The sequence below is a fragment of the Xenopus laevis genome, chromosome 7L, assembly GCF_017654675.1.
Source record: "Xenopus laevis strain J_2021 chromosome 7L, Xenopus_laevis_v10.1, whole genome shotgun sequence".
Taxonomy (NCBI): Eukaryota; Metazoa; Chordata; class Amphibia; order Anura; family Pipidae; genus Xenopus; species Xenopus laevis.
Window position 1 is genome coordinate 85751220 of NC_054383.1, and position 24738 is coordinate 85775957.

The 24738-nt window shown below is 38.8% G+C and overlaps 1 protein-coding gene across 4 annotated transcripts in view; it reads left to right on the forward strand.

The window, feature by feature from the left end:
• LOC108696483 (cilia- and flagella-associated protein HOATZ-like) overlaps positions 1-24738 on the forward strand; it is a 43234-nt gene that overhangs the window by 3600 nt on the left and 14896 nt on the right. Inside the window, exons 1-3 of one of the 4 annotated variants that reach the window (XM_018225909.2) lie at positions 12042-12552; positions 22139-22177; positions 23033-23103. In XM_018225909.2, coding sequence (XP_018081398.1) covers positions 12534-12552; positions 22139-22177; positions 23033-23103 — 129 coding nt within the window. In that variant the 5' untranslated portion in view covers positions 12042-12533. Of the gene's footprint in view, positions 1-12041; positions 12712-22138; positions 22178-23032; positions 23104-24738 lie in introns of those variants that run through there. The other 3 variants (XM_041569286.1, XM_018225907.2, XM_041569287.1) reach the window with 3 other exon arrangements.

A 24738-nucleotide genomic window follows, 5' to 3' on the forward strand; every position in this document is an offset into this window, starting at 1 on the left:
AAGTTAACGCAAAGGTGAACAACCCTTTTAAGTACAGTAATAGAATCTGAATGTTAGACACTTACCTTTAATAATATAACTTCTGGATGTGTACGATTTTACCACTGAGAGTCACAGCACATTCCTAAAGTCTCTTTCAAGTTGCCCTTTTTAACTGTTCAGACCAACCCATGGTCTATTATTAGGTTTTTGTATACACTCTGTATCCATGGACATTTGCTATGTAAATGAGAACAGGTATGCCATATGAATGGCCAGTGCAAGAAGCGTTTCCAGGATTTGTGTAATCATAAATAGATATGTGGAAGCAGCCATTTACAGTGATGTAATGCTTAAATCACTACTAACATATATACTAATATGATACATTTTTCAGTTATTACTTAGGTGTTGGGGAGCCAACACTTGGGTACTGAACCTTTTTCCTTGTTTGCACACTGTTCACCTATTACCTTACATATCATACTGTAGGTAAGGTTCATAGATCATAGTTTGCTTGCACTGCTAATGGGGGTCAATGGAATTGTTGAAGGAATACTAGGGTAAAGCTCTAGTATTAAAAATATCTCAATCTGGATGTGGTGACAGTGGATGGAAGAGTTACGGAACTATGGACTGGGGGCAGACATGGTATAAAATAAGACAAAGGCAAGTCAGAAAAATCAAGCAAAGCAGTAAACGTAATGCACTCAGGGGTTTAACAACAAATGTTAATGATTATCTAACCCCGAATAGCGTATGAAAAATTGTTTTGTACGATATTATCTGTGCGTCTATGACCACCTTTACTGCTGTGGACTAGTTTGTGAATACACAGATATATTTGAACTATCCTGATCTGTAAAAACAGTGTGCAAAGCCTCAAAGCCTTGGCCCTTTTTTGTCACAAATTCATATTTACAGTTCTCAAAAGTGTTAACATAATAAAAACTCATATTAGGGGATGTTGGAGACACGGTAGCTATGTCTGCCAATGGGAGGAACTATTGCTCAGCAGAAACTATTTATTACTACACAATACAATATATTGCTCCAACTTTTTCCATGTAGTAAGAATATTATGCACCACTCCTACAGTTTGAGCAGCAGATTAAAAAAAAAATAGAATTCTGGGGATCCCTTGGGCAGGTTGGGGGTCATAAAATGTCTTGAATGAACACATCCTTCCCTAAATAATTATCTGTCCCTGTAACCACTTAGGGATTAACTGGTATATGAGTATGTGGTAAGTATATGCAATGGTGCTGTACCAATATGAATATCAACAGCACATGACATAAGTACATGGTGTGTTCCTTATTTCTTAAAAATACCAATTGACACCTTTAGATCAGGTACACAGCTTCTATTCAGTTTCCCGCCCCAACAAGATCTCCCACTTTTTGTTTAAAGAAACCTCTGGAACAGCAGACAGAAACAGACTAGTGTTTCAAATCTATTCTATTCTCAATATATAAAGGGGCAACCCTTTTGCACACTGTTATATCAAATAGGCTCTTGATATACCACAGATTGACTCTGACAACTGGGATTATCTCACTTCTATGTATGTACCTTCTGTAATTACTAATACAGATACAGGTATTGGACCTATTATTCAGAATGTTCGGGTTATGGGGTTTTCCAGATAACAGATCTCTCCGTTATTTGGATCTAGATACCTTTAAGTCTACTATAAAATCATGTAAACATTAAATTAACCCAATAGGCTCGATTTGCTTCCAGTACGGATTAATTATATGTTAGTTTGGATCAAGTACAAGCTACTGTTTTATTACTACAGAGAAAAAGGAAACATTTTTAAAAATTTGGATTATTTCGATAAAATGAAGTCTATGGGAGACAACCTTTCTGTAATTCGGAGGTTTTTGGATAACGGGTTTTCGATAATGAATCCCATACCTGTATGATACACAGAACATACCTTACACATTCATGACTGTATTCTATGGGCCTTAAATCAGACAATTTATATTTTAATGCAGGGCAAGCCCAGGGACATTCTTACACACTATACAGACCTGCTCTATGATAGATAAGTTTTGGAGAAAAGTGGTAGATTTTAGTACAGAACTTACTTTGGTTTGCCAAACATACAGTCCCTACAGATGTGCTTTTTGGTACATATTGAGAATATATTCCCTGGCAAACACCAGGGTACTCTCCTGTGACTCATATATTTTTATGCTAGGAAAACTATTATCGTATCAGTGGTATAATAAAGTCTCCCGGTGTCCCCCTGCAAAAAAAGGGGGGCCTGGTGTACTACAGCTCCGGCCTGACACTTCCTCCCCTGGCCTCAAGGGTCGGAAAAGATAAGAGAGCATCTGTTTAGGAAGGATATTCTTAGAGGAAGCAGATCCAAGGTCTGCTTCCTCTATAGTTATGCGAAGTGTATCTTTTCCTGGAAACTACCTACAGTCCCCACCTTAAAATGTTGGAAATCTCTAATAAATTTTGAGACCCTTACTCTTTACAAGCTTACCTATATGAGCCGAAGGTGCCCAGACAAATTTGAAAAAATCTGAAGCCCATGGACAAATTACTTTGCCGCATCTGCAACCCAGGATAATGCCTAACATGATATAGAGTACTTGTCTAGAGTACTTGTGCTCTGTGATATGTATTCGACCCCCCCCCTTGTTCCGTTTTATCTTTTTACTATGTCTTATTATGAACCTTAAAAATGATTGACCACTCGTTGGTTGTTCCAGTTACTTCTGGAAACCCTGTAAAGATTTGAGATATGTTTTTTATACATGGATGACCGATGTATCTCAGACCTGACTGTTTCTGTTTTTTAAAGATACAGGTATAGGATCCCTTATCCGGAAACCCGATATCCAGAAAGCTCCGAATTACGGAATGGCTGTCTCCCATAGACTCCATTTTATCCAAATAATCCAAATTTTTAAAAATGATTTCCTTTTTCTCTGTAATAATAAAACAGTAGCTTGTACTTGATCCCAACTAAGATATAATTAATCCTTATTGAAAGCAGAACCAGCCTATTGGGTTTATTTAATGTTTAAATACATTTCTAGTAGACTTAAGGCATGAAGACCCAAAGGTCCCGAGCATTCTGGATAACAGGTCCCATACCTGTATAACAATTGAAATAAAACCTTTAAAAAAAGTGACATGAATGTTAAGAGATCTGCAGTACACAGTTTATATGGTTTCTTATCAAAGTGATACTGACACCAGAAATGAAACATCTTTTTATATCTATCATAACATTGTCTTTGCATGCTATTTATAATCTTGCCATAAAAGTATTTGCCCAATGCTTTTACATTACCTATCAAATGCCCCAAGTTCCTCTATAATGGGGCTGCTATATTTGTGCCGCATTAATCCATTAGCATTAGAAACTCTGAAAGGTTGAGAAGGGACAGGTTGGCAAAACAGTCTTAGGTCCTAATTTTAGGAACTTCAAGTAACAATTACAGTGAAACCTCTATTTTAAAGGTGAAGGAAAGTCTGTTTGCACTTGGGGGTGCCAAATGTTAGGCACCCCCAAGTTATTGTATTGACTTACCTGAAACCCTGAGCCGGTGCTCCTATCAGCAGAAAACTGCAATGGCCCAGGGTATTTCTAGCAAGTACTTTGGAGAGATCTTCTTCTTTCTTCAAATTTCCCTGGGCAAACACATGCGCAGTAGCACGAAATAGCCGACTTTTTAGTTAAAGTTCGGCTTTTCAATCTACTGCGCATGCGCAACCACACTAAGAAAGAGGAAGCAGGAAGATCTCTCCATGGTGCTCACTGGTATAACCCCCAGCCAGTGCAGTTTTCTGCTGATAGGAGCACCAGCCCGTAAGTCAATATAATCAATTGGGGGTGCCTAACATTTGGCGAAATTTTACCCCGATGTACCCAAAAAACTGCTTTGTTTTCCTCTAGGAATGTTATTTGTGAAATAAAGAGGTTTAAAATACTAACCAGATGTATAATTTACCATGGTTCTGCCTGTGAATAGTCAATTCCAATTAGTCTGCCCCTTATACAGTCCTCCACTAATCACTTATTGCTTTAGGTTGTGTATGTGACTGACAGAGAGGCCTTGCACATGACCCCATAAAGGCTGCAAAGCTTAACCCTTGTTATTAACACAGTAAATATTGTATCTCAAAGTAAAACGGACTCCTGTGCTTATTTCCTTTCAGTACTTGAAGAAAAAGTTACTTTAACACATTTCCCTGATTTTACATTTTCACAGATTTTCCATAATTTTTTCCATAAAAAAAGTCAGCCCAAAATAGAATTCACGATTGGACCTTATTTATTATTTAAAAAGCACGATTTAATCGGATTGGGTAAAAGCTCGATTTCGGATTTTTGCCTTAAATGCCCAAAAAAGTTGTAATTTTCGGGCTAATCCAAGCTCAGACCACAGAAACTTCCAAATAGGATAGCGACCTCTCCCATTGACTTATATACAACCTCGGCTGGCTGGATTTTAAGATTCTGACTTTTTGCAGCATCAGGGTTTAATAAATCCCAAAAAATGTTAGTTTTTTCTTTCCAGTAAAATTAAATTTTTCGAGTTTTTGGCATTTGGACTTTGATAAATAACCCCCTTAATGTACATTAATATTTTGTAGAGTTACTTGTTGTCAGTATAACTTTAAAATACCAATACTTTTCCTAAGGTGACCAATAAAAATAAACAACTCTGCTAACGTTACTAACCTACTATGGTGAATTTCTTATATGAAAAATAATTGACTTTGCATTTGTTTATCTGTACATTTCCAAGCTTGCTGGAAACACAGCATTTCTTTCAATACATCGCTAGGATACAGAAGTATGGCTTCCCTAGCTAGCTTGCTTGGGTAAGCTAAGGAATGTGTACACAACAGGCACGTGTTGCTAACCTCAGACCTGAAGCTGTGGTTAAGAAATAATTAAATACTGCCCAGGGCAGTTAACTGTAGATAGAACACTAATGACTTATTTCTATGACACACACAAAGGTTCAAAATGTAGAAACCCTGCAGGTATATATTGCAATGATGCAACCTTTACAATGTTTTAATGCATATTTACCCTTAATATGAGCCTTTTTATTAATTTGCGGGGGAAAAACAGATGCAAATAAAAATGTTTACTGTAAAATTCTCTACAAGGTCTGCAAGCTGTAATGCTTCATACTACTCATTCACCCCTTACAACTTTCTGCAGAAATAAATTAAGTGCTGTTACCATAGAGAACTTGAACCGTTGGAAGTGAATAGTTTGCCATTTGAACCCTGAAGACAAGAGAGACCTTAAATCACAGTTATGCCTCAATAAAAATTATATATATAATTGGGCCTCTCCTATATTAGTATGCCCAGCAGCACAAAAAGAAAATATAATGTGAATAAGAATCTTATTTAACAATACCAGTTTATCAAGTATTACTGTAGGTAAATAAAAGCAGGAAAAACCCTTCCAATGTTTTTACATTGTCTCTCACCATTGGCCCTACCCTTCCTTTTTTTATCTGTTCCCATTACCCCTTTAAAACGTTTTCAACAACATTTAGAAATAAAGTAAAAAAAAGTATTTTAAAATGTGCCAGGCCTGGATTTCTGGCAAGGCCACAAAGGCCCAGGCCTAAGGTGGCAAGATTTTAGGGGCGGCATTCACATTTTTTTTATTTTTTTCAGTGCAGGGGGGGGAGGCTCGCTCACTTGAGAGGGGCCCAGATTCAAGGACCTTCTGGCCTAGGGGTGGCCAAATTAGAAATCCTGGGCTAAATTTGCCCCAAGTGTAATGTATTTGTATATACACTCCCCTACAATTTATTTGAGTTATATAATTGTAATAATTACTGCATCTAGGGATTTGGGTGGGGTTCTAACCCAAGCCATGTGATTTTGAAGCACTGGTCAACTGAAGGTGAAACTTTTTTACTTTAACAATACAGTTGTTTTGAATGTTTCTTAAATATGCAATATTGCAAATTAGGGTTAAGCATACATCTTCTGTAGTGGATACATTTTTAAACAAAATCCCCAAACTTTGGATTTCAATCATCCTTATAATGAATAAACTTCAATTTAAGACCTTGCAGGCAGAGCACTCTTTAGCTGTCTGTCTGTCTGTCTGTCGGTTCTTCATCAATACACTAATGTATGGCACTGCCTTCTGTGTAGGACTGATAAAAATAATATAATAAAACTAATTACAAAAATAAGTTATGCACAGCCACTTTAGGTGAGAAATCTTTTTGGGGCAGTGATTTTTTGTACATGATAAATCCTTACCATAAGAAGGTACATCATAGTTATTTATATGTACAGTAGTTGTATTGGTCAAATGCTAATTAAAGGCAGAAGAAGTTATTGCTTTTTGTTGTTTTTATACAAATGGAAAAATGTGCCAGAGATGAAAGAGAATTGCACCTGACTACTACTGGTTGAACTTTTAGAATGGCTTGCTTTTATCCATGGAAACACTTCCTCAACTACAGTAACTGGCAATGAACCAGCCATGTGGGTTTGCGTTGTCCATACACATAGAGGGATACCTGTTTTCATTTACATCACCGACACATGTCCATGGATACAGAGTGTATACAAAAAAACTTCCAGTGGACCGGGTTGGTCCTAACTGTTCAAAAGGAGAAGCTCTCCTCTTGCTGAGTCCTGCTGTGCTTCCCACTGTTAAAGAATCAACCAACAACTAAATATTTACACTGTGAAGATATATTATTTAAGGTAAGTGTCAGCCTGCCGACAAGCTTTACTTGCAAGTAAATTCATAGGAATATATATATATATATATATAATACACAAAAGCCATGAATATCTTGTAAATTATATCCTTATAAACGGTGAGTTCTGATATCATCAGTTATAATTGGTGAGTTCTGATGTCATTTCTGTCACATGACTCACTGAAATTTGTGTATTATAATAAATAAAGTACCCCCAGTTGTAAAATATGAGGATATTAGAAGTTACCTCGGAGTTCCATGACCTGTATAAAAACACTCGGCCTTCGGCCTCGTGTTTTTATATGGTCATGAAACTCCTCGGTAACTTATAATATCCTTATATTTTACAAGAGGGGGTACTTTATTCACTATATATATATACAGTTTTGTTATTCATATGCTACAAAACTAACTTTATGACTTTATGACATCATCTTCTCTTTTCTAGGTGGGCTATATACATGTCTGTCTGAACTGTGTTAGGTTTTCAGGCAGTGTAGTTAGCTGATTGTGTTAAATCAAATGTGCAATCACTAGCTAAACTGCCATCAAAACTCAACATGAAAGTGCTGCATGGATACCCACAGTCCGGATGTCTTTTGAGGATTTATAATGGATTCACATAACGGCCGTTGTTTGCACTGCATATTTGTAAATCGATCCCAACATACGCACAATATTTATGGGGCTGTAAAGCCTAAAATAGATATTGATCCAATATAAAAAAGATTTGGACCATTAACAACTGTATATGTGAAAGTTACCAGAACAGTATTTAGCTGTATTGTCTGAATAGCAACATAGTTACTGCCACTGATGAAAGACGCATCCATCAAGCTTAAACTATAACTCACATACAGTACATGCTAAACTTTAGCTTTAAGTTATTGTTCTTTGTTATCTGTCAGTTTAGTACTCATTTTATACAATTTCTCACAACTGGCTATGGGCAATGCCCCATCCCATTATCCTGTGCATTTTGATCCTGACGATGTATGGGCTCCATATTGGTTTAAAAGGCAATTGCTTAGGCCAGTAAGTGCCATTACATATAATGGCAATAAGAAGTAATCAAAGCATCTTGTCAGCTATATTTATTACTAACACTCTCTTGAGACTGTTCCAAATATATTTGGGATAGCCACCCAAAAAATATTTTCCACATAATGAAAGACAATGTAATTCTAAACAACTTTTCAATTGACATGTTCAGCGATTTCAATGTTATTTGTAAAATAAATTACTACATAAAGCAGTATGTGTCCGGCTGTTCACATTCACTGCACTCCAGGATCTGACTCCCGAAGCAATATAGTAGCCAGCTAATTAACATTGTTTCAAGAATCAAAACCAGGGAGCAATTAACAAATGGGGCTTACAATTGCAATTACATTTGTAAGGGCTCTTACTGACGAGCGGTTGAAGCTGCGCTCCCCTGCGTTCTGTTTTTCAGCGTTCAGCCGCAGGGGAGCGCAGGAATTGACGCATTGAGTTTTTTTCAATGGGGCTGTACCCACACAGGCACGTGTAGGCGCCGAATGCAGGTTGAGACGCAGCATTTTTCCTGCGTTCGGCGCCTACACGCACCTGTGTGAGTACAGCCCCATTGAAAAAAGCTCAATGCGTCTATCAGCTTCAACTGCTCGTCAGTAAGAGCCCTAAATGTTTAAAACCTTTCAAAATATATAATCAAAGCATATTGGAAAGTTAAATTCTCTCATTATGCATCAAATAGTTTTTGGGCTGAGATCCCCTTTTGTTAATTTTTCTAATGAAAAAGAATGCTTTATAAGCAACTCGTTTAAAAGAAATGTAAAAAATTTTGAAAAAGGTACAAAGGTTACGAATGATGTTAGAATGAAAGTGCAATATAAAACAAAGCAGCAGTGAAATGGTGATTTTTTACATTGGCCTAGTTACCAGGCAGTGTAGATAGATGATTTGAAATTATATCAATCACTAACTACACAGCCAGGTGAAAAGGTTTTAAAAGCAACATTATAACATAAGTCAGTAGAACTGACGATTACAGACAGAAATGATGAAATTTAAATAATAGCAAATGTCAAATTATTTGCAAATAAATTTCCTTGACGAAAGAATCACTTTTACATAAATTATTAATATGTTATATATATCTGCAAATTTTCAGTTGTCTTTGTTATATTTATGTTATGGATTTTGAATGATTTCCCTTCTGTAGTTTTAAAATGTTATCTTGTTGTTAGAGTATGTGACCCCTGCAACCAACAAAGTGATAAACTCTGAGGCTCCATTTTTATTGGGGTTTTATACATTTTATTTGCTTATCTTTATTGGCCCTCCCATTTTAATCTTCCATTCTGAATTCCAAATTCCTGCCTGGTTTATTAGGGTAGGAGAGACACTAACAAACCACAAAGCCAATGACATTCAAGCTGGAGAGAACAAGTTGAATAAATCAAACTTGCCAAATCCATGTAAGAAAAAAACTTGCTTTTTTGGGCTTTTATTAAAAAATGAAAGTATTTGTTCCATGCAGACCACTACACACTCCTGTGTAATTCAAACAGTATTTTTACAGAAAAATCCCATAAGCATGGCTCTGTTGCATAGGAAAATATACTTTTCTCAGCTACACCCATTTAAATTATAGGAAAGACTCACATTTTGAAGTCTGAGAAGTAAGGCCATTGCTAGTCACTGTATTAGAACATCTATCATTTGTGACATGTTCAGTGAATTTCCTGCCTGCTACTTACCAACGAACCTATAGAATCACTTATTTTGAGGACTTAGTAATGTGTACATATCACCTGATGAAGGGGTCGCCCAAATGTTTTTAGATGTTCCTTGCACTTAATAATTGAATTGAAGCTCACCACCACCCTCCACCACCCCCATGTATTGAAGGTCACAGTGTGCCCTCGTCCACCAATATATATGTGACGTCCTACTTATCCTTAAACTCCTATTCTTATGGGCTCACCCTGCACACCTAACCTTGTATTTGTACACACTGCATAGAACATATCCCCAATAACCCTGAAGCAAATATATCTACCACCTTTAATTCTTAATCCCCTCTATCCTCCCCTGAGTGTTAAGGGAGAAGTACAAGGTACACACCTGGAGGTGGGGGGTTGTGGAATCAGGTATTCCATATTGAAGAACTTATAACTGGGGTGGGGGCCTCAGGGGGGGTGTGGGGGCCCAGAGATGGCTCTGAATCTGATGCTGGCACGAAATTTTCCAAGGGGTGCAAAGTCATTAACCAAAAGCTACTTTTTTTCTAGACATAGTATGTATACAATAACTAGGTGCTAAAATAATTCCAGATGATTTATAGGAAATAACCCAAGATGCACCATGTTTATATAACACTGTAACTATATGTACTATGCATACAAGTGATATCATTTGGGAAAAAGGTTCCATCTATGTGACAGTCCTGTTATTCAGGGGGGCCCAGGTTTAATACCCACATGAGGGAACTAATTGAATCCCTGTACTTTTGGCACTAGTACACAGAGTATTGGCGCTGCATGCATATAACAGAATAAATGAGAGAAAAGCTGCAGAGGGGAACACATTCTACAGGTTTTGTGGTGGAGGAAAAAAATTATAGAATGGAACAGTGAACCTGGGGTCTCAAAAGCTGGTAGTGTTTCCTGGGAAAACTATACCTACATATATCTCAATAAAACAGGGATATCCAGTGTTCCAGTTTTGGCTGGAAAAAATCTTGGGCTGGCTCCACCACGTGTTCCTGTGGTCACACAAAATTCCTTAAAGTTAAAAGCCAAAAAACAGTGAAGGAAGCCTCAGGAAGCAGGTCTTTGCTGCAATTAAATGTATTATAATGTGCCACTCCATGTTTAATTGCAGCAAAGGCCTGCTTCCTGAGGCTTCCTTCACCGTTTTTGGCATACATCTCAATAAGTTATGTTCCTGCAGCAAAAAAATGAATATCCAGTAGCTGCTAGGGCAGTGAGAGGAAAGCTCTGGTGGTGGTGATAACTTTAAGGGGCATACTTATCAAGGGTGAAATTTCAATTTGGAAAAACTTCGAAATTCAAATTTAAAAAGACCAACCAAAGTATTTTTTTGGTCGAATAGGTCAGTTTCTGATCGAATAGGTCTGTATTGGGCCGAGCTGCTATATTCTTGCTGAGCTGCAACTTCTAGAAAACCAGGTAGATGCAGGTAGGACTACCAGATCCACAGAAAGAATAAATAGCATTATACTGCATGCAGCCCAACTGTACCAGTTTTACCAAAGTACACATTACAGCCAAAGGGCTCCCAAATCAGCCAATGCATTGTGCCTCTAAATAATACCCCCTCCCCCATACCCCCAGACTACTGCTGAACTACAATACTCAAAAACTCTATTTAGCAGGGGGGAGTTGAATCAAATATATATATATATATATTTATATATATATTTATTTCATGCTTAAAAAATGTTTATATTTGGAGATTTATTTATTATTTGGAGATAACAGAACTGATAGTCTGACTGATCAATGGAGAGACTGAACCAAAAGATGATACATTATGGGAAGTAATTTACAGACAGTACATTTATGAATTGGTTATTTATTTGGTTATTTATTTGGTTGCATGTGCACCTGGACCCTCCATTTTTAGAGGTAAGATTATAGCCTTGCCTATATGAGGTATAATATATAGTGAATAAAGTACCCCCTCTTGTAAAATATAAGGATACTATAAGTTACCGAGGAGTTTCATGACCATATAAAAACACGAGGCCGAAGGCCGAGTGTTTTTATACAGGTCATGGAACTCCGAGGTAACTTCTAATATCCTTATATTTTGCAACTGGGGGTACTTTATTATAATACACAAATTTCAGTGAGTCATGTGACAGAAATGGCATCAGAACTCACCGTTTATAACTGATGACATCAGAACTCATTGTTTATAAGGATATAATTTACAAGATATTCATAGCTTTTGTGTTTTATATGTATATAATACACAAAAGCCATGAATATCCTGTAAATTATATCCTTATAAACGGTGAGTAGTGATGTCATCAGTTATAAACGGTGAGTAGTGATGTCATTTCTGTCACATGACATACTAAAATTTGTGTATTATAATAAATAAAGTACCCCCAGTTGTAAAATATGAGGATATTAGAAGTTACCTCGGAGTTCCATGACCTGTATAAAAACACTCGGCCTTCGGCCTCGTGTTTTTATATGGTCATGAAACTCCTCGGTAACTTATAATATCCTTATATTTTACAAGAGGGGGTACTTTATTCACTATATATAGCTCAGATAGTGATTTAGTAGGCAGAGCCCACAACCACGGGGGAGGGAGGTGGCACAAATTTACACATGCCAATTTGGACTAGGGTTGCACCATTTCTGGAAACAAAAATACCGGCCAGGTGGCAACCCTAATTAGGACCCTAAACCCAAAGTTATGCTACTGCACGGGTGTCAGAACCGGGGGGGCTAAGGGCCCAATGGTTTCCTCAGAAACTGCCCCTCACCAGTTTCGGAAGTTGATACTGCTGGGTGGAGAGCCACAGCCACTGTAGCCATGCTCCCACTTACTGCACAATATTGCACATTCACATAGACACACACATACAAGCAGTCTCACAGACACACACACAAACAAACAAAGCCCATCTGCCCAACACTGAACCAGAGCCATGTTCAGCCCTGCAGTGCTATCAGGAGAGATCCCCCCTCCTCTGGAAACCCAAGTGCAGCAGCAACCTCTCCCATTCTGTCTCTCCACTTCCCCAGCTGTTTCCAGGGCAACCACTGTATCCTGTGTAAACAAGTGAACTTGCCGGCAATGGAGGATTCCTGGGCAGGTGATTGTGCTTATACAGTGTTCTCAGGCTCCTGTGAGCGGGATGTGAGTCTCTGTAAGATATTCTGGAACTCAGTGACTCTGCAGCCTCCACTGGAGTCTCGTCTGGTGTCGGGGGACATAGAGCAGCGACTGAGGGCGGCAGGAAGCACCAAGCAGAGTGAGCATTGAATTGACATTTGTATAGGAACATATGTGCACGGCTGAGTGGCTGAGTGGCATCCAAAGGGGAGGCAGTGTGGGGGTGGGGTACTTTTCCTTCAAGCAGGGCAAGAACAAGTGCTCATAATGGTGTTTAAGGTCTCATGACATTCTGTGTTTCTCTTCTGGTAACACTGGGTGTCTCTCTGCTGCTGCAGTCTGACACTTGGATCTTTTTTTCTGGGACTGACTCACAGACAGGTCACATGATGCTGTGTGTGTGTGTGAGAAGAGAAGTTGTACATGTCTGGTTCAGTGTTAGGTAGAAAGGGGTTATTCTGCTTGTTTTCCTGTGTGTGTCTGTGTGTGAGAGAGAGACTGAGGGGGAAATTCACTAAAGGGCAAATTTTCGCCTTGGAAGGCTTTGCCACACTTCGTAGCACTTCATCAGACGTTAGTTCGCAGCGCATAAGCGAATTCATCAAAATGTGACGTTACGTCTCTACAGTCGAATGGTGACGAAGTTTCGCTAGTGTAAATTCATAGCGAACTTTCACTAATGTTCATTTCTGCCTAGCATAACTTCATTAGTACACATACGCTTAGGTCAATTTGAATAGGGCGAGTACATATAGGTCATATATATGTCTTTATTAGAGAGGATGGTGCAAATGTTTCAAGTGGCCACTTATTATTAAAAATGTCCAAGGAAGCAAAATAAAGGCAAAAGAGATCCTGTAATGTCCAGACATGAGCCCACCCTAAAACAAATGTGGCATGTCCCTTAAATGGTTAAAAAAAAATATTAAAACAAAAAAATGTAACAGTGACTAGTTTTAAACACAATCCCACTTTAAAATATGAAAAAACGCTGAGATTTTTTTTTATACATATCTTACTTTTCGGCATACTGGATATGATGTAACTGACATAAGATTGAGGAGGATGTAGCTTCATCTTATCAATTCGCCAAAGGAAACTCTGGCGAAAGGGGTTACATAATGGAAAATTTGCACTTTTGAGTTTTGTGGAGTTAAGATCCTTCGTCTGAGCGAAAATTCCCCTGGTGAAAGGACGCAAAACTTCGGCAGCAATGTTTTTATGTCACTTATGCTTTAGATCAATCTCTTCATTGATTGGCAGCTCTGTTCCAGTTTGCCAGTCCTGCTGCTAAACTATCGCAATAAGTCTCTCAGTATAAAACTAATAAATACAAATATGTATACGGTATATATTGGTGGCTAACCCACTTTTTTACATGAACTTTACATATACATAGATACATAGGATCATAGCAGTGGTGAAGACTGTTCACCAATATAAAAATTCAGAACTGGGGGTAAAAATACTGGTTTTGAACCCAAGTCAATGTAGTGGTATTTTTGAACTTTACATTATTTTCATTGGGAAGAGCAACATAAGTGGCTGCTTGCTTTTAGTGAGAGTTTTTCCTGACTTGCACATCGCTAGTAGGAAGGGAGAGAAGCAGATGTCAATGGACAGGTGGACAGCAGCTGAATTGGACAATGTACATATACATTGGAGGGTAGGGATGTAGCGAACGTCGGAAAAAAAGTTCGCGAACATATTCGCGAACTTGCGCAAAAACGCGAGCGGTTCGCGAACGGTTCGCGAACCCCATAGACTTCAATGGGAAGGCGAACTTTAACATCTAGAAAAGACATTTCTGGCCAGAAAAATGATTTTAAAGTTGTTTAAAGGGTGCAACGACCTGGACAGTGGCATGCCAGAGGGGGATCAAGGGCAAAAATGTATCTGAAAAATCTGCCTGTGTGTGCTTGGAAGAGATAGTGTAGGGGGAGAGCTGTTAGTGATTTCAGGGACAGATGATAGTAAGTTTGCTGGCTAGTAATCTGCTTGATACTGCTCTGTATTGGAGGGACAGAAGTCTGCAGGGATTTGAGGGACATTTTAGCTTAGGTAGCTTTGCTGGCTAGTAATCTACTGTTCTCTTTAAACAACTGCCATACGTTGACCTTGTAGGCATTGTTTGCCCAGTTTTTTTGGACGCAGCCACTGAAGCACAGTTGCCAGAAAAAATATGCCATATAAATGCTGAAAATAGTCATTTTTCGCCATACGTTGACCTTGTAGACATTGTTTGCCCAGTTTTTTTGGACGCAGCCACTGAAGCACAGTTGCCAGAAAAATTATGCCATATAAATGCTGAAAATAAAAATTTTTTTTGGTTGCAGCCACTGAAGCACAGAGGCCAGAAAAATTACGCCATATAAATGCAGAAAATATGCATTTTTTTGGTCGCAGCCACTGAAGCACAGTTGACAGAAAAATTATGCCATATAAATGCTGAAAATATAAACTTTTTTGGTTGCAGCCACTGAAGCACAGAGGCCAGAAAAATTATGCCATATAAATGCAGAAAACATGCATTTTTTTGGTCGCAGCCACTGAAGCACAGTTGACAGAAAAATTATGCCATATAAATGCTGAAAATATAAATTTTTTTGGTTGCAGCCACTGAAGCACAGAGGCCAGAAAAATTATGCCATATAAATGCAGAAAATATGCATTTTTTTGGTCGCAGCCACTGAAGCACAGTTGCCAGAAAAAATATGCCATATAAATGCTGAAAATAGTCATTTTTTGCCATATACGTTGAGTCAACGTATGGCAAAAAATGACTATTTTCAGCATTTATATGGCATATTTTTTCTGGCCTCTGTGCTTCAGTGGCTGCGGCCAAAAAAACTGGGCAAACAATGCCTACAAGGTCAACGTATACACTACTACAGCGGTGGATACGGATTACGTAAAATATATGAATGCTGCTTGAAAAAAAGTAACTCAAGTGGTTTTTCTAGAGACGATAATATTATCAATATTTAGACAAAATGTGAACAAGCTCACACAGCTCGATGGCGGGTTGAAGAAAACAGTGTGCAAATAATGCCTACAAGGCCAACGTATTCACTACTACAGCGGTGGATACGGATTACGTAAAATATATGAATGCTGCTTGAAAAAAGTGACTCCGGTGTTTTTTCTGGAGACGGTAATATTATGGATATTTAGACAGAATGGGAACAAGGTCACACAGCTCGATGGCGGGTTGAAGAAAACAGTGTGCAAATAATGCCTACAAGGCCAACGTATACACTACTACAGCGGTGGATACGGATTACGTAAAATATATGAATGCTGCTTGAAAAAAGTGACTCCGGTGTTTTTTCTGGAGACGGTAATATTATGGATATTTAGACAGAATGTGAACAAGGTCACACAGCTCGATGGCGGGTTGAAGAAAACAGTGTGCAAATAATGCCTACAAGGCCAACGTATACACTACTACAGCGGTGGATACGGATTACGTAAAATATATGAATGCTGCTTGAAAAAAGTGACTCCGGTGTTTTTTCTGGAGACGGTAATATTATGGATATTTAGACAGAATGGGAACAAGGTCACACAGCTCGATGGCGGGTTGAAGAAAACAGTGTGCAAATAATGCCTACAAGGCCAACGTATACACTACTACAGCGGTGGATACGGATTACGTAAAATATATTATGGCTGCTTGAAAAAAGTGACTCCGGTGTTTTTTCTGGAGACGGTAATATTATGGATATTTAGACAGAATGTGAACAAGGTCACACAGCTCGATGGCGGGTTGAAGAAAACAGTGTGCAAATAATGCCTACAGGGCAAATAATGCCTAAAAGGTCAACTTATACACTACTACAGCGGTAGTAAAATAAAAAAAAGTAAAATAAAAAAAAAATGAATATTAAAAAAAAAAAATTAAAGTTGGTGCTGCTGAACTACTAGGAGCAGCAGATTAGCACACCAGTCCCACTCCCCAACACTGCTAGACTAATAGCACTGGGCTCTTATAGTAGTAGTAGTAGTAGTAGTAGTAGTAGTAGTAGTAAAACAACAAAAAAATAAATAAAAGCAGTCCTTACAAGGACTACTGTTATTGCAGCAGTCAGCAGATGAGATCAGAAGCAGGACAGCTGCCCACTGCAGCTACATACAGAGCACTGCAGTAGAAGGTAGATTACTAGCCAGCAAAGCTACCTAAGCTTAAATGTCCCTCAAACCCCTGCAGACTTCTGTCCCTCCAATAACAGAGCAGTATCAAAACGATTACTAGCCAGCAAACTTTCAACTGTCCCTGAAATCACTAACAGGCAGCAGCTCTCTCCCTACACTATCTCTTCAGCACACACAGGCAGAGTGAAAAAACGCTGCAGGGCTTCGGTTTTTATAGGGAAGGGGAGTGGTCCAGGGGAGAGCTTCCTGATTGGCTGCCATGTACCTGCTGGTCTGGGGTGAGAGGGCAAAAAAAAGCGCCAACAATGGCGAACCCAAAATGGCGAACGTCGCGCGACGTTCGCGAACTTCCGGCGAGCGCGAACACCCGATGTTCGCGCGAACAAGTTCGCCGGCGAACAGTTCGCGACATCTCTATTGGAGGGAGCTGGAAGGAATGGGAGGAAGGCAACTGAAAGCTACACAAGGGATGGAGAAAGAGGAGGAGAATGGATGGGAGGAAGAGAAATAAGTGGAGTGCACTTTTGGAGTTATGGGACTATAAAGTACTCAACATCAGGGCTGGAACTAAGCGTAGGCAGAAGAGGCACCTGGGAGGGGCTTGCTTCTACAATCACCTTGGCTATCGCACATGGACCAGTGACAGGTGGATGCTCAAGAAAGAAACCAGGGCTGTAACTACAGAAGAAGCAGACCTTGCTGATTGCAGGGGGCCAATGAGACCCTAATAATGAGCAATTTAAATATATCTTGGTAGAATAAGCAAACTTAACAATATTTTGGGGCCCTAAATTTAATTTGCTGTTTGGCCCAATAACATCTATTTAGGCCACTGAAAGAAAGCGCACTGAGAATATAGAGGTCCACCTGCCACTTCTACATGTGCACCAGCCAATTAACTTACTATTAGGGCTCTTACTCACGAGCGTTTTTACCTGCGCTCCCCTGCGTTCTGTTTTTCTGCGTTCAGCTGCAGGGGAGCGCAGGAATAGACGCATTACATTTTTTCCAATGGGGCTGTACTCACACAGGCGCGTGTAGGCGCCAAACGCAGGTTGAGACGCAACATGCTGCATTTTTCCTGCGTTCGGCGCCTACACGCGCCTGTGTGAGTACAGCCCCATTGGAAAAAATGTCATGCGTCTATTCCTGCGCTCCCCTGCGGCTGAACGCAGAAAAACGGAACGCATTAGGAGGGATGACGGAACGCATTAGGAGGGATGACAGATGGACAGGGTCGCTTTGATCACTGATTGTTTCTGCCATTGCTGAAGGAGATACATAGCTTGTAATTTAGTCCACGACTAATGCATTGGACACTTCCTTGATAGGATGCTTTAATTGCACATATTTCCATTTCCCTTTACTACTTATTGGGGTGGCTATCATATTTTTATTTGATCAATTATCTGGAATGCTTGGGACCTCTGAATTTCTGTAATTTGGTCCTTAAAGGACAAGTCAACTTAAACTTTGTAAAATAAGCTAACTGCTCTGCAAATTTTGCAGACCAGTTAGCTTGTTTTACAAAGTTTGAGAGTGCAAATCCTGCAATATATCCAGATGGAACTTAAAGAAATCTGCCCCAATGCTATATCCATGGCGTGCTGTAGGATCGAGAATCATCATCTCCATCTATGCTCTGCTTACTATACATACATCAGCATAACTAACAGAATGCTGCTGTGTGCAGAATGTTGCCAGTGCTGTGCATTTTTGGCATGACTAAATCATTAATTCTTTAAAAGGCTCTGGGTAACAAAAATGATAGCTAAAACAGCCTGATCAGGAAAACTTGAATGAAAATCAATATAAATATGCTTTTGCACATTGAGCTTGTATGTAGAATTACTTTTGCATTCAGTTTCAGAATATTTATTATTGTGTAGTCAACTATAGGCATTCGATTTTCTTTCCGCGAATCTCTAAAAAATTGTGGTTTTCCCATTTTCTTTAAACCCTTTAATAATTTGAGATTTATTAAAGGACAAGGAAAGGCTTTTAATGCATTTATCTTTGTCTAATAGGGGGCCCCTGCATGTACCTGATGGCTGAAATATATAGGATAATATAGGCCAGGGCTGTCTAACTGGTGGCCCGCGACCCCCCCTCATGTGGCCCTCCACATCAAAGTCTGCCCTGTGTCTGTTTACCATATGTAAACTTTAAAAGGCATCACTACAGAGATTAACTGGCCCTGCATTGTCTAAACCTCAAATTCAGACTAATCCCCTGTATTGTTCATACCTGTGATCCCCCTGTATTGTTCACACTTGTGACACCTCTATTGTTCACATCCTAAAGCCTGTACTGTTCACACCTGAGACCCATGGGGCACCAGAACTGTGTCACTGTATGTAGTATATATTAGACTGATAGCTTTCCTTGTCTCCTGCTCTGTTCTGCCTTCCCTCCCTGTGTGTGTCATACTTTGATATTTGTTCTGGGGGTTTGTTAGCATTTGAAAATTATTGTCAGTGGCCCCTAAGGTGTTTAATCATATGCTGGGGTACTGTACTATACACAGGGGAGGAGAAGGCATATGGATTTATGGTTATGTATTAATATGACTTAGCTTTTTTCACATATGAGTGACATCCTTGCCAGGACAGGCACAAGGTAGTTCAGCCCCCCAGGCAAGAGCTTTACTCAGTGCCCCCAATCTTTACCTGTGTCAGCAGCAGCCAAAAATAAATCTGATCACATCATATTGCCCCCAAGTATTTATGTACCTGTGCCAGTGCCCAGCCCAGCAGCAACAGCAAACATATGGCCCCCAAATCTGTACCTGGCTGTGCCAGCAGGAAGCTTCACACTTTACAGTAATAGAAAGAATGTCTTCAATTCAGTGCAACTGTGCAAGGCTGAGAGCAGCGAGAGCCACACCAATCAGGCCACCAGCTCTCTGCCTCTCTCTGTCATCACATCAGTGACATCATTGACGCATGTACGCACATCGCGGTGCACTGCACAGAAGGAGCTATTACTTGCCGGCAAGAGGGAGAAGGGGAAGGAGATGGATTCCACCCAACTGGGTGACCATGATTACTGAAACAAATTAATAAATAAACGTTTGAGAAAAGTGCGCCCCTCAATGATGGTGCCCTAGAGAGCCGCCTACTCTGCCTACCCCTAGTTCCGGCCCTGATCCCTGCAGTGAGCACCAACTATCTGGATTTTTGGTGTGCTATTAATGTGGACATGTTCTTGCGGTAACATAGGTGTGGTTTAAAGTGGGTGTGGTCTAAAAACAGGGAGTGGCTAACACTGCCTTCCGTTATTGGCCCTCCACCATGTAGATTGGAAAAGTTCCGGCCCTCGGTACCAAAGAAGTTGGACAGCACTGATATAGGCAGTGCTGGCAGCACGCAGATAGATCACAAAAGGAGGGAGGAGCTACAGTTAAATAAACACAGATCACCTCCAGGCAGGTAATAAGGATCTGATGATCAGTGTTTTTTGTCCTTTAGCTTCATGCGTCACCATGGTTACCGCAGTGAGCTGCTCCAATTGGTGTGCGGTTGAAAAGAACTAGAAGGCAAGTCTCCTAAGATTTGAAATGCGCATGTGCTGCCTGTTACTTTACAGATCTGCACATGAGCACGAGTCTTGGTCTTGCTGAAATCACGAGTTAATGCAGTTAGCGGTTTTGTGTACACAGAGCTTATTACAGAGAATGGCAAGGACAGATGCCATCACGACAGGTAGGCCTTTTAACAGAAGTAAACTTGTTCATAGCCTTTCCTTGTCCTTTAAGTGTAAAAAGTGAAACCATGAAAACCTCTAATACAAAACTTTGCCAGTTAAAAGTTGTCAAGGTCCTTTAGAAGTCAATGGGAGCTGTGCTGATCCTGTTGGACATGAAAATTTTTATTTTTTAGAGGTACAGATATGGGATCCGGAAACCTGTTATCCAGGAAGCTCTGGATTACAGAAATGTTGTCTCGCGTAGACTCCATTTTATCAAAATAATCCAAATTTTATTTTTATTTTTCTCTGTAATAATAAAACAGTACCTTGTACTTGATCCAAATCGAGATATCATTAATTTTTATTGGAAGCAAAAACCAGTTGGGTTTATTTAATATTTCCATGATTTTCTAGTATGAAGGTCCAAATTATGGAAAGATCTGTTATCCGGAAAACCGAGCATTCCAGATAACAGGGAAGAAACAATATAGGAAGACAGACATTTTTTCCCAGCCAAGATGGCAACCCTAATTCACAGTGTGCTCAAAATTTCCATTATAGACTTAAAAGGATCCTGTCATTGGAAAACATTTTTTTTCAAAACGCATCAGTTAATAGTGCTACCCCAGCAGAATTCTGCACTGAAATCCATTTCTCAAAAGAGCAAACAGATTTTTTTATATTCAATTTTGAAATCTGACATGGGGCTAGGCATTTTGTCAATTTCCCAGCTGCCCCTGGTCATGTGATGTGTGCCAGAGAAATGCTTTCTGGCAGGCTGCTGTTTTTCCTTCTCAATGTAACTGAATGTGTCTCAGTGGGACATGGGTTTTTACTATTGAGTGTTGTTCTTAGATCTACCAGGCAGCTGTTATCTTGTGTTGGGGAGCTGTTATCTGGTTACCTTCCCATTGTTCTTTTGTTTGGCTGCTGGGGGGGAAAAAGGGAGGGGGGTAATATCACTCCAACTTGCAGTACAGCAGCAAAGAGCTATTGAAGTTTATCAGATCACAAGTCACATGACTTGGGGCAGCTGGGAAATTGACAATATGTCGGATTTCAAAATTGAATATAAAAAAATCTGTTTGCTCCCTTGAGAAATGGATTTCAGTGCAGAATTAACTGATTAACTATTAACTGATTCATTTTGGAAAAAAATGTTTTCCCATGACAGTAACCCTTTAAGGATGAGAAGTCTTATAGTCCAGCAACATCTTGGACCCAAGGTTAAGGAACAGGATAACAGCACAGCTCATTCAGAATCTTATTTTTATTGTGTTACCTGTAAGAAATACTTTATTTAGATGTCATAGATACAAACGAAGACAAACGAGTGCATGGAGAGATAGGACAGATATATAAAGAGGAGCAGAGGAATGCAGGGCTGTGAAGGATGATTTAAATGAAGCATTTTCTTCAGAAAACACACCAAACACAGGATAGTATTGCAATTTTCTTATTTGCCCAAGCCTTCAGCATAATGAAATGTAGTATCTTTTTCTCACATAAGACGAAATTCAGCTATTAATGTGAGTTTATTTCAAATAGAAATTAGGATTCTGGTTTATTTCAGTATTCAGACAAAAATTATAGCTGTGATTTATAGGTAATGGAATTAGCTGGAATTTTAAGTGTACATATTACGATTATCATTATTAATAATAAACGATTGTACATTTGTGTTTATTGCTCTCATTTGACATTATTATTTACATCAATAGATAAGAATATTACACACCAGCAATCTGTGGAAAATCCAAGTAAGTCACTTTGTTTCATGAATTTTCTAGTTCTTTGCTCCCAACATGTCCAATGACCCCATATACTCTTTTGCATGTATAATTATGTAGCACTCTAATCAGATGGCAGACCCATTGTTTGAGCATGCTGGAGCAGTGAATATATATTACATAGAAATGTTTGCACAGAACAGATGTACGGGCTGCTATTTATAGAGCAGTTCTATGCAATTTGTTACCATTATCTGGAAACCCGTTATCCAGAAAGGTCAGAATAACGGAAAAGCCCCTTCCCATAGATTGAACTTTTTCCAAATCTTTAAAAATGATTTCCTTTTTCTCTGTAATAATAAAACAGTACCTTGAACTTGATCCAAACTATAATAAAATGAATCCTTATTGGAAGCAGTCTATTGGGTTTATTTAGGGGCATTTTTATCAAGGGTCGAATTTCGAATTGAAAAAACTTCGAAATTCAAAAAGACCAACCGAAATTAAGTCGAAGTTTTTTTGGGTCGAATAGGTCGATTTTCGATCGCTGTATACAGTAGCACATACACATACGTGATATAGTGATATATATGTAAAGAATGAAAGAGAATGTAATTGTAACAACTTTACAATATATAGGGGCAGATTTATCAAAGATCTAGGTGAATTTACTAAATGAAAAAATTTCGAATTTTGAGCTATTTTTTGTGTTCTAGGGAATAGTCCAAATTCGAATTTGAAAAAAAATCGAAAATTTGAATATCGAAATTTATCATGTACTTTATCATGCGTATCTAAGTCAGAGGAGAAAACCTCAAGTGTAACAATGACCTTAGTCTTACTTTTGAAATTACCTAACTGAATATTTTATTATTCTTTTTCTAGAAATGGAGTATTTTCTTTTTGAAGCTCAGCAGAAACAATATCTAAAGGAGAAGGCAAATTATTTAAATAAGGTATGGATACTGTAGCACCCTGCATGTAATACACAAGAGACATAAATATCCTGTAAAATATATTCTTATACATAAATGCTGCAATCTCGTGCCTTCTATGCTTCTTTGCACAGGGAGCCTTGCCCAGATGTGGGGCTTTCTGGATAATGGGTTTCTAGATACCTGGTTTCTGTAATATTTTTAGAAAATTGTAAAGTGGGCTGTTTTGCCACCAGCTTTCCAGATTGCCCTAAATTATAGGGGGTTCTTTTATTTGAAGATTTTGTTTTCATATAGCCAGCAAATTTTGATAAAATAAGATTTTATACACCTTCTGCTGAACACAAAACACATTTGTTGTATTGTATTATTGTGTTGTTTTATGACGAGAAAAAAAGGATCATTTGCAAACACTGTGCAAGCTGCACATTTCTCATACAAATTTACACCGTTTTTACCCAAGCCATTTTTGCCAATTTTTACCGGAATTTCAGAGTAATATTGTGCACATGCTAATCGGCATCCCCTCGTCACATGATGCACCATAAAGGCCACATATTTGTGGTTTCTAAATTAGCATGTATGGATGGGCACACGTACCTCTCTGAATAGCATCAATACATTCTCAATTTTGCAACCAAGCTAGCACATTGCATTTGCACTTGTGTTTTTAAAAGGGTTATTCACCTATAAATTAACTTTTAGTATGATGTAGAGAGTGATATTCTGAGACCATTTGCAATTGGTTTTTATTTTTTATTAGAATATGACCAATCTAGACCCGCCCCACCACACCATGTTCCTCCAATCAGCTCCACAAACTCTGTGTGCTCAGCCTCAAGCGTCCAACTGTAATATATTTCCAATGTACAAATTAGGCGGTACTCCGGATCAATTTGAAGAAGTTTATTAGGGTAACAGCATCGCCTTACGTGCTTCGGGAAATACCCCCTGCCTATGATTAAGGGAGTGTTACCCGAAACGCGTAAGGCGATGGTGTTACCCTAATGCTGCAATAAACTTCTTCAAATTTATTCGGAGTGCCGCCTGATTTGCTCATTGGATCTTCATTTTTTATTACTTGTGTTTGAGTTATTTAGCTTTTTATTCTGTAGCCCTGCAGTTTGTAATTTCAGCAATCTAGTTCCTAGGGTCCCAATTGCCCTAGCAACCATGCATTGATTTGAATAAGAGACTGTGTAAGAGACTATGATATGAATAGGAGTCAGTGACCCCCCCCCCCATCTGAAAGCGGCAAGGCGTCAGTGAAGAAGAAGAAGGCAAATAATGAAAAAAATATAACATAAAAATAGACGAATTGAAAATTTGCTTAGAACTATAACGTACTGAAAGTTAATTTAAAGGGGAACCTCCCCTTTAAAAGAGAATTCTTATTTGCCATAGCCCTTATAATTCATTGTAGCTGTCTTAAAGATAATTTTTTGGAACATGGGAATACCAGAGCTGAGTGACAGATCACAGTAGCTGCTTTCATCTGCTGGTAAAGATTATTCATTTTAAACATTTTAATAGTGTAAAAATGACATTTTACTTTGATATGTATGTGTGCTGTTGGAGCTAGACTGTAGAAAGCCTTTTATTAAAAGCAGTCCATCTTGATTAGAAAGGAAATCGTTCCTACATGGAGAAAAAGAG